This window comes from Delphinus delphis, chromosome 21 (assembly GCF_949987515.2).
Source record: "Delphinus delphis chromosome 21, mDelDel1.2, whole genome shotgun sequence".
Taxonomy (NCBI): Eukaryota; Metazoa; Chordata; class Mammalia; order Artiodactyla; family Delphinidae; genus Delphinus; species Delphinus delphis.
The window spans coordinates 28,766,258-28,784,072 of NC_082703.1; the positions used below are offsets into that span (position 1 = coordinate 28,766,258).

A 17,815-nucleotide genomic window follows, 5' to 3' on the forward strand; every position below is an offset into this window, starting at 1 on the left:
GTGACAAATTATGAGATTGGGATTAACATGCACACGCTACTATATATGAAATAGATAACTAATAAGAACCTGCTGTAGGGCTCAGGGAACTGTACTCAATACTCTGTAATGACCTATACGGGAAAAGAATCTGAAAAAGAATGGATATATATATATATATATATATATATATATATATATATATATATAACTGATTCACTTTGCTGTATGCCTGAAACTAACACAACATTGTAAAACAACTCTACTCCAATAAAAATTCAAAAAAAAAAAAAAAAAGAAGGAAATCCAACTCTCCTGGGACCACCAGGTTTGAGGAAACCCCAAGCCAGCCACATAGAGTGGGAAGGAGATGCCACACAAGAGCCCAGGGACTTCAGCCAGCCCAGCTGAGATGCTGGGAGGATCCTTGAGAGGGTTTTCAGGAGCTCAGCCCCACCTGCCATCTAAGGGTAACTGCATCGGAGAATGCAAGTGAGGACCAAGCAGCTGAGCCCAGTCAACTCACAGACCATCAGACACTGTCATAAATGGTTGTTTTAAGTCACAGAGGTGGGGGGTGGCTTGTTGCATAGCAGGAGAGGCCAGGAGCAGGGAATGAGGGGGCAGGGTCAGCAGAGGAGCTGACCGTGGGTGAGCAGGTGAAGCGCAGCTTCAGCCTAGCTCCACAGGGAGCTCCTGAGTGAAAATCATTTAGTGCATCTCTATCCCGGCTGTTGTCCAGGGCTTTTTTTTTTTTTTAAACATCTTTATTGGAGTATAATTGCTTTACAATGGTGTGTTAGTTTCTGCTGTATAACAAAGTGAATCAGCTATGCATATACATATATCCCCATATCTCCTCCCTCTTGCGTCTCCCTCCCTCCCACCCTCCCTATCCCACCCCTCTAGGAGGTCACAAAGCACTGAGCTCATCTCCCCCATGCTATGCGGCTGCTTCCCACTAGCTATCTATTTTACGTTTGGTAGTGTATATATGACGGGAATAAAGACACAGACCTACTAGAGAATGGACTTGAGAATATGGGGAGGGGGAAGGGTAAGCTGTGACAAAGTGAGAGAGTGGCATGGACATATATACACTGTCCAGGGCTTTTGAACTCAGCCTCCTTCACCGGAGAGACGGTCATTGGCCAAGGGGTGGGGCTGGAAGGTGATGCACCTCCCAGCGGCCAGGGCGTCAGGGGTGTGAGGCATCCCCTGGAGTGGGGCAGGTGGGAGCCCTCAGCCAGCGCACCTGTGCTGTCAGGGGAGGGGCACAGCAACGGAACAGCGAAAGGGGACCAGGACACACCAGCAGTGTCTGCCACTCTCCCTCTGACAGCACCCTCTTCCAAACACCTCCCGCCTGGGTCCCGGAGGTAGCATCTAACTTGTCTTCCCAATTCTACCCTCATGGTTCTCCATTCTCCACGCAGCATCCAGAACCATCTCTTGCCTTGAGTTTAATCTGGGCACTGGGCGGGGAACCTTCCGCAGTTCTCCCATTGTGCTTCGATAGAAGCCCGAACTCCTCGCCCCGCCCTACAAGGAGCCCAGTGGCCTGGCCCCGCCCAGATCTTCACTCCAACCTGCACCGCCTTCCCCAGTGGCCTTCCCGGGGCTCTGACTCCCCAGCCGCTGCGTCGGCTCAGAGCCTCTGCACAACTGTGGCTCTTCCTGCAGAATTTGTTCTCCAGCTGTCCTTGCATGCGGGCTGGGGGAGTGACGTGAGTCACAGTGAGGGACGGAGGGGGAGAGAGAGAGTGAGAGAGAGAGAGAGGAAAGGAGGGAACTAAGGAGGGGGACAGGGAAGGAGAAAGGAAGGGAAGAGTGAGGAAATGAGACGGAGAGAATGAGTGAGTGAGTGAACAAAAGCATTTGTATTCTAGAGAAAAATTAAAATCTGTCTTAGGAGGCAAGAGTCATTGCTGTTAGGTTGGGTATTGGGAAAAAAAACCCAATTATTTCTGCATATAAACAGGCATAATATATTAAATATATATTTAAAAATAATATATAAAATATATTTAAAAATTTATAAAAATATTTGCCGAGGCGGCAACCAATGAAAATGGACATTAGTAGAGGTTTAGAGCAGATCTCAAGGTCCCCGCACTGGGCCCAGTGTTAACCCATAATGGGGAAGCAAGATGGAAAGGGGCAGAGGTAGTGCCGGGAGAGAGACAAGCAAAGCCTAGGGAGGTTTGAGACCACAGCTGTTTTCCGAATGATCCAGAAGTATCCAGTATTTCAGGAACCAGTGTCGCTGTACTGATGTGCCTTGGTGTGAATATGTCCCCTGAATAGAGGCTTTTTAACAAATTTGAGTTCATACCATATATAACTTGGTGCCCTACTTTTTTCAGTTTAACGGTATATTGTGTGCAGTTTTCCATGGTGGACACTTTTTGGGTTCAGCCCTTTGCTTCCAAAAAGGATTTCAGGCAATTTCATTTTGAATCAGAGTGTTGAGGGGCACTTACTTCAGGCCACAGAAAATTCTTTTGAACGACCTGCTTCCTAATGGTGCGTCTAGTCCCCTTTATAAGTCGCTGGTCATTGGACATGGTAAACAACTGTCAATAAATGAAGGAAGAGGTAGATACTAAGTGCAGTCAAAACACCAAGGGCGGGGAGAGACGGTAACTTACGTTTTAAAATTGCAGTTACTGGGGTAACTGAAAACAACATTAAAAAAAAAAAAAAAGCCAGCACTGTCAGAGAAGCAGCTCCCTGGAGATCTGTCTCACTGTGTTTCATCTGTTCTACTCACAGAAGGGCAGTATCGTTCGGTTTTTCGGATTGAATTTTACGTAGATCCTGGGAGGATTAAAGATAATGAACGACATATTTCCTGGCAATTAAGCGAAGTGGCTGGCCTAGGTAAAAACGCCCCTCCGCTCGTAAGAAATCCTTCTTATTTGAACTCATATTTGAGTTTATTAGGATAAGAACATTACTTATTCAGTCAGCTATAAAGTACTATTTTTATTGCTGTAAAACATGACCAAGACACAAAACTAAAATAATTCATTATTGTTCTTGCAAATCATTTCAGTTCTTCAATTTTTCATTGCATTTTTTCCCCTTTCTTCCTTTTTTCAGTCATTCACTTAATTCATGTATTCATGGTTTTCACAATTTTTTCAAGTTTTTGAGGACAAGCATGTTAGTTATTCTGTACCATCAAATAATATTTTCATTTTAGAACACATCAAACCTTTATTTTTAAGAATTTTAAGTTTGAGAAAAGCATATTTTGCTATTATTAAAGAAAATGCTAAATTCCCTTTTAATACTAATAATTAGAGATTTATATTTTCACTAGGAGATTACAAAGTTTTAAAGTTTTCTACTATATTTAATGTGTTCTAGTCAAGTCTCTCTCCACTGTCTTTTTTCTTTCTTTCTTTCTTTTTTTTTGTAGAAACACCATAAAGGAAAATGTAACTGAGCGATCTGTGCCTCACCTTTGAAATTCATGAACTCCTAGGAAAACAGATCCACTTCTGCCCTAAATGTTGATGCAGTACTGTTAAGAATGGAAGATTCCAGGGCTTCCCTGGTGGTGCAGTGGTTAAGAATCCTCCTGCCAATGCAGGGGACACGACACACACAGTTCGAGCCCTGGTCCGAGAAGACCCAACACAGCCAAAAATAAATAAATAAATCAAAAAAAAAAAAAAAAAGAATGGAAGATTCCAGAGGGAACTTCAGACTCTGGGGCACCAGGGTTTCCTTCTGAAGACCTGGGCCCTGTATCTGACTTGTCTGCAGGATTTCTCAGAGATGGGCTCATCCCAATTCCTGTCCAAAGGTGGTCAGTTGTCAGAAAGGAACCTCTGAAAACCTACCACCTGCTGAGCTGAAGTGTGCATCTCACGAAAGTCAATATTTTCAGCTTCCCTTTGTCCTGAATGTGTATAAAGGGCTTTCAAGTATTTATCCCTTTTATTGTGAGTATTGGCAGAGAAAAATGGCTTTCATCTTTGATCCTTTTGCAGAGAGCAAAAATATAGAAGCACGGATAACTTATTTTAGACTTCACTAGATCCTTTCTTTAGGTTATTTTATTAAAAACCCCAAATAGAAATGCAATGACAAAAAATAAAACTACACTATATTAGTGCCAAGGTCACATTTCTTTGAACCCAGTAGTTTAATTAACTTTGTCCTTAATGATGAGGTGTACATCAACTTAGCTTAGGTGATAGAGTCTCCTGATGTGAAGAGGTAGTCAATCAAATCAGAAGAGGGTAACTAAAACCTTGGAACTTGAAACTATGGGTAAGGGGGGACTTCTGTACACTGTATTTTAACCTCATGAGACTATTATTATTGTTTTATACAATCCATTTTTGTTATTGTCATTTAGACAAAGTGCATTTAGATTTACCCATATTTTAACACTTTTTGTTATTTGTTATTCCTTCTTGAGCTGAGTTCACACTCCCAAGTAGACTGTGTCCCCCATTTCCTCAGAGTAGAGTTTATTAGGTCAACAATTTGTGATAGTGACATAGTTATTGACCAGAGATTTGAGTCCGGAAAGTGGGGTTTGGCAGCTGTATATACTCAAGGCGATTCTTTAGAACCACAGTGGGCTCGTTGGATCCTGTTAACAGCTGGTATAACAACTAGGGATGAATGAACGAATGAATGAGTGAAAGATGAGCAGTCGATATTCTTGTACACATACCCTGCCACTGGATGTAGTAGAAAGAACTAAACTTGTATAGTTTCCAGTTCCAACCAACATCATCTGTTACTAGCTGTTTGTTGCCTTGGACTAGGCAGGTAACCTCTCTTGAACCTGATTACTTATGGTATAAATTGTATAATATTGCTTACTTTCTACCTAACAGGGCCCATTGTAAGCATCAAATGACACAAAGTATAGAGAAAGCTTTTTTAATTGTAAAGGGGGGGGGTGGGCAAAGGAGAAGTCCACTGTTAGTCTCCAGGTAACAATAATAAATGCCTATAAAAATAACAGTTTTAGTGAGAATCCAGGAGGAAACACATATAAGTGCTATATAATAACATTCACCGCATAGGGAGGATTAACTTTGATAATACATCTAAACTTGGATCATACATCACTTACATGATAAGTGCTCGCTCAACATTAGTTATCTCTACTATTATTACTGCTTTTTTATGAGAAAATGAAGCTTGGAGAGTGTTAGTAACTCATCAACATCTCATAGCTAGTTAGTGGCTGATATTAGCCTCCAAACTCCAAGTCCAGTCTGATTTCAGAATGAAGCCTGTTCTTCTAACCATTTGGTTATAAGGGAATCCCTTTAAGATTACTGTTTTCTTTAAGCTTGGGAATAGACTATATCCTACATGATAGAACACAAAGATGGTACTCAGGTCATTGAAAATGAAACTTTTTACACTACATACGGCATGAGTCCTTTAACTAGTTCGGTGTTTCAGGGAGATTAAACAGAGAACTTATCAACAGGCGGGCAAGACCTTCCCCTTCCTAAACGTCACCGCCAGGAAGCTGGGGGCTGGGACAGTCTCCCCGCGGGGCGCATGCGCGCAGCCCTCGGGGGGGGCGGGGCTTGCAGGGGAGCGGGCGGGAGGTTTGAAACCCGGAGGCAGAGCGGCAGGCGGCTGGGCTGCTCCTGAGAGTCGGGCTCGTCCACTCCCGCCAGGATTTATCCGCTCCGGGATTTGCGGGCCGCAGAGCTCGAGGAGGCGGCCAGGCAACAGGGACCCCCCCCCCGCCCGCGGCGGGAATCGAAGATCCGGGGCCCCGTGCGGATATCGGAGGCCCGGGGTCCCCGCGCGTGACCTGACCCGCAGTGTAGACCTGCGGGGGATGTGAGTCTGGGCGAGAAGAGCCTGTCTCCACTTCTCGCGAGGGTGGGCCTTATTTCCCCCACCGCGGCCTTCCATCGGCGGTTTAGAAAACGCGGAGCAACGGATTTCCGCGCAGCAGGAGCTGAGCGGCGCGCGCCCGCGCTGCGCATGCTCAGTGCCGCCGCTCCGTCAGGCTCGCGGCTCAGCAGCGGCGAGCTCCCCGCCGCCCCTCATGGCGGCCCCCGAAACCCTCGGGGGCCCCGTCCTGAAAGGTGAGCGGGTGGGGGTCGAGCCGGCTTAAGGACGGGTGCCGGGGTCGGGAGGCGCTGGGACCGGGCTCGCGGGACGCGCGGGGCCCGCAACCCGGCCCTCCCGGAAGTCGGCCCGGGGGCTGGGGGGCTGTCCCCGGCCTCGGCGCCGGGACCACCCGTGTGGGGTGGGGTGTGTCTCCGAGCTCAGTGCCGGGGTCGCCCCACGTGGGTTCGGTCCGGTGGGGCCGGCGGTGCGGACGCGCGGCGGGGTGGGAGACGTGGGTGGATTTGATTTTCACCGTTTTCTGGGTTCTGGCGTCTTTGGCCAGGTGGGTTTGGGGGGAGGGCAGTAGTGATATCGGGGGGGAGAAAGGGTAGCGCCCCTCGCGTGCATCTGTCAGTGTTAGCGTCTCGGCGGCTGAGTGAGCAATCACCGCCTCCAGGCACACCTGGAGAGCGTCAGGGTCGGAGCGGCGCGAGTCAACTACGCTCCCTGCCCCTTGGATCCTGCCTGCTGCTTGTTTTATGTAGGGCTTGCGAGTGAAGGCGGCTTTTTGCCTTTTTTACATGGCTGGGGGCGGGGGAGCAGAAGACGGGAGGACAGATGAAAATTATATCAAACCCAGACTGCCTTGTTCATAAAGTTTTGTTGGAACACAGCTATGCTTGCCCATTAATGTGTTGTCTTTGGCTGGTTTTGTGCGACAGCCATGAAGTTGAGTGGCTATACGGCCCTCAGAGCCTCAGGTGTTTGCTCTCTGGTTCTTTACAGAAAACAGGCTCTTGCACTAGAAGAAGTTAGGCTTTGGTTTTAGGAATTTGGGAAGACCATCCAGTTGAGAATGTAAACGGTGACGTGTGTATGGGTAAAGTTGTTTTCCCCTTGAAATTTTAAAAACTCTAATAGCACTAATATTATTTTGAATAGGCTTTTAACAGAAGAAATGTAAAACTTACATTTGAATGTAAATAGAACAAGAGAAAAATATCGAAATCCTTGGGCGAGGTATGCTGGAATATCAGATATATTTCACACTAGTATCTGTTTATTTTCAGATGTTGTGGCGTATGTAGAAGTGTGGTCAGCCAGTGGAACAGAAAATTATTCAAAGACATTTACAAATCAACTTGCGGACATGGGGGCAAAGGTAGGAAATTCATTTTACCAGTGCCGCATCTGACAGCCCTCTGAAACATACGGAGATCTACTTGCATTTTCTTATTTTGAGAGTTTTGACTTAGAACACGAAGGACAAAGAAGACAGTGGGCAAATGGCAGGAGGAGGAAGAAAGCCATGGTATGAAGAATTGAGAACAGTTGGGCTTGTACGTGATGGGAGAGGAGAGCTTGAGGATAAAAATATTGGTCCTGCCATTGGCTGCCTGATGCTGTTGATGAAAGTGCGGGATACAGGAAAAGGAACTGCTCTTTAAGGGAAACGTTGTGGATTTGGGGTATACTGGAAGTATCTGATAGACATTTGGATGTACAGATCCGGAGCTTGAGATTTTCAGGGCTAGAGATAGTGGTTTAGGCGTCAAGGCCTTAAGGGTCAGGTGAAGCCACTGGTGTGGTGACGACCCAGGTGGTTAGCATGAAAAGTGCTGCAGATGGAGCCTGTTTAGTATTTCAAGGGCTGGCAGTGGGAGCCATGGAACCAGGCGGAGAAGGATGCCAGGAGAATCCAGAAGACAAGCCTGGAAGTTGGAGGAGGGACGGGTTTCAAAGATGGAATTTTAAAACACTATAGAATCTTAAGAAAAGTTAAGATTGGGAAGTATTCAGGCTTGAGAACTGTTAAGGTCAGTGTTGGGCGTATCGCAGTTTTCAGGGAACTGGGTGAAGCGGGTGGAAATTAGCCCGGGAATCATGGAGACCCGAGGAATGGAGATGGTGAAGGCAGACGCTCTCTGAGTGAGTTCAGCTGTGAACAGAGTTTATTTGTGTGTATGTGTGTGGACGTTGGGATTTGGGGGAGGGTGGCCGATAGGCTGGCGAAGGGGGAGATTAATATGGTAGCAGGGCAGGGATTAGGGTGAAGCAAGGACATCAGGGAAACTGCAAGGCGGCATTCACCGTCAGGCAGAGCGTGTGTGCTCCCGAATTTCCTTTGACTCACCCTGGTCCCTGCCCTGACGAGACTGGATGTAAAGGCCAAGAGCAGATTAGGGTGGAGGACAGCCAGAATGCAGGGCGGGGCTTGCTTGTGAACCTGAGAAGACACCTTTTTTCTGACACTGGAAGGTAGGAATCCGGGAGAGTTTCCACCTGATGATACCGACTGCAGACTTGGGCTACATGTGTTATTGTGGCTGAGAAAAAAAGCCGTGGAACACAGGAATTGGCAAAATGGCTTTTGAGCGTAGTATTAAGGTCTTAGATCTCTTGAATCTTTTTTTTTCGCCTTTATTTAGAAAATTTTCAAATAGAAAAATTGAAAGAATAGTGCAGTGAACATAGATCCAGCAATCAACATCTTTACATACTTGCTTTGACTCTTGTCTTTCTAAACAGTATGTTTATATGTGTATTTTTTCCTAAGCTATTTGGAAGTAGGTTGCAGGTAGCATAATTTGCCCCTGAGTACATTTCGTCTGCATCTTTAAGAGCAAGGACACTTCTGTGTGATGGAAGACTGTTGTCACATCTGAGAAAACTATCAGTGATTTCCTAGCATTTTTCTGCAGTGGTTGAATCAGTTTATCATTCTGCCAGCATATAAAAGCTCCGCTGCTGTGTCTGCTTGGTTAGGTCTGTCTTTACCTTCAGTCATCCCGGTGCATTTCTGGGCATAGCATGCTGGTTTAAATTTGCATTTTCCTGCACATCTTCACATATTTACTTTGAAAACCCTGTTCAAGTCTCCAGCTCATATTTCCATTGGGTTTTTCTTTTTCTTCTTGATTTGTAAGCATTCTCTGTATTTCTCTGTTGACCCTTTTGTCAGCCATGTGAATTGCAATATTTTCTGTCACTCTGTGGCTTGCCTTTTCACCTTCTTAACGGTGTCTTTTGATGATAATTGTAAAGTAGTTTATTCTGTATGGTGAGCTTTTGTGTGTGTATCTTGTTTTAAAAAATTTGTTTCTCCACCGAGGTTATGAGGATTTTTCTCCTCTGTTATTTTCCAGAAGCTTTATCATTTTGCCTTTCACATTTAGATTTAAATTTTTGCGTATGGTGTGAAGTAGTTTCATTTTTTCCCATGTGGGTGGTCATTCATCTCAACACTCCTGATTGAAAAGACTGTCCTTTAGCCAGGCTACACAGTAACACCTTTGTCATCAGTCAGGTAACCATGTTTCTGTGTCCATATAGTCTGTTCTCACGACAAACCACCCTGTCTTAATTACTCTTTATCATAACTCTTCATAAGTCTTCCCCTTGTTCTTCAAGGTGTCCTGGCTATTCTTAGCCTTTTGCCTTTCCAAATACATTTTAGAGTCAGTTTATCCGTTTACAACATAAAGCTTTTTTGGGATTTTGATTGGTATTGGATTGATAACAACAGACTAGTACGGAGAGAACTGACATTTTTATAAAATGGAATCTTCTAACCCATGAACATGATGTATGCCTTTGTTGATTTGGGTTTCTTTTTTTTCAGTAATGTTTTATAATTTTCTCCGGTTGTTTTTGATGCTGTCATAAATGGTATCTTTTGAATTCTTTTTTCTAACTGCCACTGTTATATAGAAATAGTTCATTTTTTCATAATCACCTTGTGTCCAGAAAACGGTAAGTTTTCTCAGTGAGTTTCTCACAAACTCATTTATGAATTCTGTGGCGTTTTGGGGGTGTTAACAGTGTGCACAATTGAACCTTACGTGCAAAGGACTGTTTTATTTTTGTTCTTTCTAATCCTAACACTTTTTATTTCCTTTTCTTGCCATCCTGCACTGGCTGGGGCCAGTTGAATAGAATGGAGATACCAGGCATCCTCATCTGGATCCTCTTCTCAATGGAAAGCTTTTAGCATTTCCCATCATGCAGTTTTGTACCAACTTTCAGATCCTAATTTAGTATGAATTTTCCTCATGAATAAACTTTTTAACTTTAATGCGTTTTTGGCATATATTGAGGTGGTTGTGATTTTTCTCTTTTACTTTGTTAATGTAGTAAATAATAATGATTGACTTTTTGTTGTTAACCAACTTTGCAGTCCTGGAATAAACTCAAGTGGTAGGAATGTATTATCCTTTTTATACTTTGATACTCTTTGCTAATTATTTTGTTGCTTATTTTTTTGCAAATGCAGTGTCACAGGAGTGACACTGGCTTGTACTTAAGAAACTGTGCAAATAGTATAACAGTACTTTAACTTTCGTTTTCTGCATTTTGTCTGCAGGTTTCAAAAACTTTCAACAAACAAGTAACTCACGTTGTGTTCAAAGACGGGTACCAGAGCACCTGGGCCAAAGCACAGAAGAGAGGGGTGAAGCTCGTCTCAGTGCTCTGGGTTGAAAAGTAAGTCGTTTCTTTTGTTTTTTTACCCTTAAGTTATCTAGTATTGGTAGAGTGTGGAGGTATTTTGCATGAATCACAGAACCAGATAAAGTTTGATTGCCATCTTTTCTCTGCCTCTTACTAGGGTCTTTTAACATCCTCAGTTTCCTGAGTCGCAAGATGGGTGTGGTATAACTCCTAGCCTGCCCAGAGGCCCTGAGAACGGGGTATGTGTGGTGTATTCAGGAAAAAATAAGGAAGCAGATTGTGTTAGTCTGCTAGGGCAGCTGTAACAGAATACCACAGACTGCAGACTTAAACAGCAGAAATTTATTTCTCACCGTTCTGGAGGCTAGGAGTCCAAGATGAAGGTGTCCACAGGGTTGGTTTCTTATGAGGCCTCCCCTTGGCTTGCTGATGGCCATCTTATTTCTGTGTCTTCACCTGGTTTGCGTGTTTCTTGCCCTCATCTCTTCTTATAAGGACACGAGTCCCACTGGGTTAGGGCCCACCCCAGTGACTCATTTAACCTTCACTGTCTCTTTAAAGGCCCCATTTCCAACTACAGTCACGTCCTATGGTACTGGGGGGTTAGGACTTCATGTGAACTTGAGGGACACAATTGAGCCCATACAGGAGTGGTCAAGAGGAAGCTTAGGAGGAGGTTGAGGTCAGAGGTAGTGGGGTTTCAGATGATATAAATCGAGTTCCCTGAAATCCAGATGTAAAGGAAGCATACTGCTGCTTTTCTAGAAAACTAGAGTGAGTTTACATGAAAGCAGTGATGTAAAATATAAGGAAGGCATAGACTTTGGCTGTTGATGTGAAAGCTGCTCTAGAAGAATAAAGGCTATTAATTTAAAAAACTTTAACAGTAAGGCATGGCCATCGATTCCATTTCTTTATCTTCTGTGGCCTGGGCGGTTTTGAAAACTCCAGCCTCACCCTTTTGTTTAAAATGAGATGTTCTTCATTTTGGATGTGACCTGTGCCCCGTGTTTAGACCCAGGTTATGGTTTCCCACCCAGAAGGCTCCATGAGTGAGGTGTGCCTACCCAGAGACCTGCAGTGTTCATCCGCATCTTAATTTTGGTCACCTGGCAAGGTGTTTGCTGCTTTTCCACTGTGTAATGGCTGTTGTTTCCCTTGAGACTGATAAGCTACCTGTGGGAAGGCAATTTAAGATCATGCAGACATTCTGCTCCCCCTACCCCCCAGGTGTAGCGTCGGTGATGACTCTTGCCTGAACCAACCTTAACTCTGAATCTTACAAGACGACTCTTTTCCAAGTTCAGCACTTCCTCCTGTTTCCCCCGGCTGTGCCCAGCTGTGTACCATAGTAAAGAGCGTGCTCTTCTCCCACGCTGATTGGTTAACCGATTAGTGTCAACTGCCGGGTTCCTGTAGTCTTCAGTGGCTTGTAGTTCATTCCTGTCTGTTTGGTGCTCAGATGGTTCAGGTTTGGGTAGAGGGAGCCCCTTCAGCTGATTCTTGTGTCACTGTGACGTGTCCCATCTGACACCTTGTACCTGCTCTACCCCAGCCTTGGCGCCAGCCATTTCTGCAAAGACCGTGATTCCTTTGAGTGGGGAATAGTATCAGAGACTAAGATGTGGTGCTGGTGGGCTCGCGGCCAGGGAGTATCACGGCTTCTTGGCCTTTCGAGCAAAGGCGGAAATATATTTGTTCCTTTCTTCCCTTTTCCTTCCCTACTTTGGATTATTTGATCTGTTAGTTTTTGAACTAAAACTCTTTCCATTCTCTTTTTTATTTTTAGTGATTGCTTTAGGGATTACAAAATGGATCCTTAACTTCTGAGTCTACTTAGATTTAATATTGTACCACTTCATATAAAATATAGAAACCTGGTAATTCTGCCCTGCCATCCTTTGTGTCACTGTTGTCATATGTATCACATCTATATGCCTTACAAGCTCACAGGACAGTGTTGTCACTGTGCTTTCAGCAGTTGTCTGTATTTTAAGTAAACTAAGAGAAAAAATTCTCTCGTATTTATCTGTGTATTTATGCTTGCTCTTCATTTCTGAGGATCTGAGTGTCCTCTGGTCTTATTTCCTTTCAGTGTGAATTATGTTTGGTATTTCTTCTTTTTTTTAATTAAGATAAAGTCCACATACCATAAAACTCACCCTTTGAGTGTATAGTTCAGTGGTTTCTAATATATTCTGTTCACAAAGATTTGTAGCAGTTACCACTGCCTAGTTCAGGAACATTTGTGTCACTCCAAAATAAGCTCCTTAGCCATTAGCAGTCACTCCCCACTGTCCCCTTAGCCCCACCCCCTGGCAACCACTAATCTGCGCTTTGTCTCTCTGAATTTGCTTATTCTGGACATTTCATGTAAGTGTAATCGTACGATATGTGGCTTTTTATGTTCAGCTTCTTTCACTTGGCATATGTTTTAGAGGTTCATTCGTGTTGTAGCCTGTGTCAGTACTTTATTCCTTTGAGTGGCTGCATTATAAGGATGGACCATGTTTTGCTTATCTTCAGCAGGTGGACCTTTGGGTTATTTGCACTTTTTAGCTATTGAGAGCAATGCTGCTATGAACATTTGTGTACACGTTTTTGTGTGAATATATACTTTCAATCCTCTTGGGTATATATGCACCTAGGAATGAAATTGATGAGTCGCATGGACACTGCTTGTTTAGCTTTTTGAGGAGCTGCCAGACTACTTTTTGGATCGGATGCATCATTTTACATTCCCACCAGTAACGTATGAGGGTTTTTATCCCTCTTTCATGTTTACAGGTGTTGTCGTGAATGTGAAGTGGTATCTCACTGTAGTTTTGAATTGTATTTCCTTAATGAGCAGAGATGTTGAGCCGCTTCTCGTGGTTTTACTGGCTTTTTGTATATCTGGAGAAATGTCTATTCAAATACTTCGTCCATCTTTTTTAAATTGGGTTATTTTTCTTGTTGAGTTGTAAGAGCTCTTTATCCTGGATATAATACCCTTATCAGATACAATATTTACAAACATTTTCTCCCTTTCTGTGGGTTATTTTTTCACTTTCTTGTTGATATCCTTTGAAGCACAGAAGTTTTAAAATTTTTCTTAAGTCCATTGTGTCTATTTTTTTCTTTTGTTGCTTGTGTTTTAAATGTCACAGCCTAGAAATCATTGCCTAATCCCAGGATGTAAAGATGTACACCTATGCTTTCTTCTCAGTTTTATAGTTTTATCCTTACATTTAGGTCTGCAGTTATACTTGAGTTAATTTTTGCACATGGTGTGAGGTAAGGCTTCACCTTCACTGTTTTGCATGTGGTTGTCCAGTTTTCCCAGCACTGTTTGTTGAATAGACTGTTCTTTCCCCATTCAATTGTCTTGGTACCCTTGCTGAAAATTAATTGACCATAGATACATGGGTTTATATCTGGATTCTCAATTCTGTTTCATTGATCTGTGTGTATCTTTAGGCCAGCACCACAGTCTTGATTCCTGTAGCTTTACCGTAAGCTTTGAAGTTGGGAAGTGTGACTCCTCCAATTTTGATTTTTCAAGATTGGTTGCCTCTTCCAATTCCCTTGCATTTCTGTATGAATTTTAGGATTAGCTTCAACTTCAGGGAGAAGCAAAGGGCAACTAATATTTGATAAAGATTGCACTGAGTCTTTAATTAGGTAGGTATTGCCATCTTAACAGTATTTAATCTTGCAATCCATGGCCATTGGATGTGTTTTCATTTTTTTGGCTGTCTAATATCTTTCAGTGATGCCTTGTAGTTTTCAGGGTGCAAACCTTACACCTCTTAGGTTAAATTTATTCATTTTTTTTCTTTTTGATGCTATTATAAATGGAATTGTTTCACTGTTTAGTTGTTAAAATATAGACATGTAACTGACTTTTGTATGTTGATCTTGTATTCTGCAAGTTTTCTGAACTTGTTTATTAGCTCAAAGTGTTTTTGTGATTTCCTTGGGATTTTCTGTATACAGTGTTGTGTAATCTGTATATAGAGATAGCTTTACTTCTTCCTTTCCAATCTGGATGCCGTGTATTTCCTTTTCTTTTCTAATTGCCCTGACCCTAATCTCCAGCACGATGTTGGATAGAAGTGGTGAGAGTAACCATCCTTGTCTTGCTCCCAGTCTTCGGAGAAAAGCTTTCTGTGTTTCTTTATTAAGTGAGATGTTAACTTTGGATTTTTTTTTTTTATAGATGCCCTTTGTCAGGTTGAGGAAGTTTCCTTCTATTCTTAGTTTTTTTTTGTTTGTTTCGGTTTGTTTGTTTATCATTAAAGGATGTTGGATTTTGTCAAATTCTTTTTCTGCAATTATTGAAATATTCATGTGGGGTTTTTTTCATTCATTCCATTAATGTGGTGTATTAGATTGATTGATTTTATATGGTGAACCAATCTTGCATTCCTTGGATAAATCCTGCTTGGTTATGTTGTATACAGTTGTTTTTAATTGCTGGATCAATTTGCTAATACTTTTATTTTTGCATCTGTATTCATAAGGGATATTGGTCAGTACTTGTGATGACTTTTTCTGGTTTTGGTGTCAGGCAGTATTGGCATCATAGAATGAGTTGGGATGTGTTCTTCTGTCTTTTGAAGTTTGTAAGAATTGATGTTAATTCTTCAAGCATTTGGTAGAACTTCAGTGAAGCCATCAGGACCTGGGCTTGTTTTTGTGGGAAGGTTATTGATTACTAATTCAATCTCTTGTTATAGGTTTATTCACATTTTCTATTTCTTGAGTCAGTTTGAGTAGTTTGTGTCTTTCTAGGATGTGTTCACTTCATCTAGGTTGTCTAATTTGTTGGCATGTACTCGTTTGTAGTATTCTGTAATAATCCTTTTTATTTTGATAAGGTCAGTAGTGACCTTAAAAAAAAACCAAAGTCATTCTTGATTTTAGTAATCACTTATTTTTGTCTTGATCAGTCTAAGCTAAAGGCTTGTCAATTTCACTGATCATGTCAAAGAACCAACTTTTGGTTTGTTGATGTTTCTCCATTGTTTTTCTGTACGTTTTTAATTTCCACTATACTTATTATTTCCTTCTTTCTGCTTGTTTTGGGTTCAGTTTGCTCTTAGTTCTTTAGGTAGAGCATTAGATTATTCATTTGAAATCTTTAGTCTTTTTTAATATGTGTTTATAGTTATAAATTTCCTTCGAAGCACTGCTCTAGCTGCATCTCTTGAAATTTGGTATATTATATTTTTGTTTTCAATTATTTCACAGTATTTACCATTTTTTCTTGTGATTTCTTCTTTGACCCATTCGTTATTTTGTAGCTTCTTGTTTAATTTCTACATATTTGTGAGCCTTCCAAAGTTCATTCTGTTTTTGGTATCTAATTTCATTCTGTTATGGGTAGAAAACATATTTTATATTATTTCAGTTCTTTTTTTTTAAAGTAGTTGAGACTTGTTTTTATGCCCTAACATTTGATCTGGCCCAGAGAATGTTGTATGTGTACTTGATAAGAATGTGTATTCATTCTGTTGTTGTGGATGGAATGTCCCATATATAGATGTCTGTTAGATCTAGTTGGTTTATACTGTTTTCTAAGTTTCTTGTTTGTTTCTTGATCTGTTTAGTGCTATTTTTTTAAAAAGTATATTTATTTATTTATTTTTGGCTTCATTAGGTCTTCGTTGCTGCACGCGGGCTTTCTCTAAGTTTCTTGTTTGTTTCTTGATCTGTTTAGTTCTATTTTTTTTAATTAATTAATTTATTTATTTTTGGCTTCATTAGGTCTTCGTTGCTGCACGTGGCCTTTCTCTAGTTGCAGCGAGCGGGGGCTACTCTTCATTGCGGTGCACAGGCTTCTCATTGTGGTGGCTTCTCTTGTTGGAGAGCATGGGCTCTAGGCGCGTGGGCTTCAGTAGTTGTGGCTCGTGGGCTCTAGAGCGCAGGCTCAGTAGTTGTGACGCACGGGCTTAGTTGCTTCGCGCCTGTGTGATCTTCCCTGACCAGGGCTCAGGCCCGTGTCCCCTGCCTTGGCAGGCGGATTCTTAACCACTGCGCCACCAGGGAAGTCCCGTTTCTATCCGTTACTAATTGGGGTATTGAAGTCTCCAAATGTTACTGTTAAATTGTTTATTTCTCCCTTCTGGCAGTCTAGCATTTCTTTTAATCAGATGACAGTAGATTTCCATGGTTTTCTCCATCTGAAAATGTCCTTATTCCATCATCATTTAGTGAATAGTATTCTCAATGGATATAGAATTCCAGGGTGACAGTTGTTTTTGTTTTTTTTTCCCCCAACTGCTTAAAGGTGTTTTCCCAGAGTCTTCTGTCCTCTGGTAGCTCATGAGAAGCCTGTAGTCTTTTAAATAATTTCTGCGTTGTAAGTAATGTGTCCTTTATCTCTGGCTTCTTTCAAGTTTTTCTCCTTATCTTTGGTTTTCAGAAGTTTCAGTGTCTAAGTGTGGTGCTTTTTAACTTATTCTGTTAAGATGTTGCTACGTTTTTTAATGTATGAGGTTATACATTTTTTTTCTAAAAACATGATTAGTTTGGGCCGTTGTTTCTTCAAATATCTTTCCTGCCTGTTTTTCTGGTACTACTCTAGCTGCATATCAGGAATTGGCCAAGTTTTTCTGTAAAGGGGCAGATAGTAAATATTTTAGGCTTTGTGGGCCGCATAGTCTTTATTCAGCTGCTCCCTGCAGGCCCTGGTGTGGAAGGAACCCTGGAGAAGAACAAACAAATGGGTATGGCTGTGTTGCAGTAAAACTTTATTATAAAACGTTGTGGTGGGCCGGGTGGCCTGCAGGCCATGGTTTGCCAGTCCCTCCTGTGTGATAAAGTTTTTGACATTTTCCCACTTGTCCCTAATGCCCTGGTTTTTGTTCATTGTTTTTCAGTCATCTTTTTTCTCTCCAAGTTGATCTTTCTTCAATTTCACTGACTCTTTTTTCCATCAATTCCATTCTGTTATTAAGTCCATTAATTAAATGTATTTCAGATATTTTTCAGTTTTGACATTTCCACTTGGTTCTTTTTTGTGTTTATATGTTTTGTTTTTCAGCTGAGATTTCCTGTCTTTGCTTTCTCTGTCTTTCATTAAAAGCGTATCTTCCATTCCCTGGTGGAGGATAGTTATAGCCATTCCTTGTCTGGTCGTTTCAGCATCTTGAGGTTGGTGGCTGTTGATTGTTTTTTCCTTGAGAATGTGTCACATTTTCCTGACTCTTCCGTAAAACAACTTTGGGTTGTATTTTGGGCATTGTAAATGTTATATAGAGTCTGGTTTCTCTTCTGTTACGCCAAAGGGTATTGACTTTGTTTTAGCAAAAGCAGTTGAATTGTTTAGCTGTAACCTGTGCACTGT

The 17,815-nt window shown here is 42.1% G+C and overlaps 1 protein-coding gene across 1 annotated transcript in view; it reads left to right on the plus strand.

The window, feature by feature from the left end:
• The first annotated feature begins 5,957 nt into the window (after positions 1-5,957).
• MCPH1 (microcephalin 1) overlaps positions 5,958-17,815 on the plus strand; it is a 229,417-nt gene continuing 217,559 nt past the window's right edge. Inside the window, 3 exon segments of the mRNA XM_060001202.2 lie at positions 5,958-6,068; positions 7,104-7,195; positions 10,397-10,515. Coding sequence (XP_059857185.2) covers positions 6,029-6,068; positions 7,104-7,195; positions 10,397-10,515 — 251 coding nt within the window. The 5' untranslated portion in view covers positions 5,958-6,028.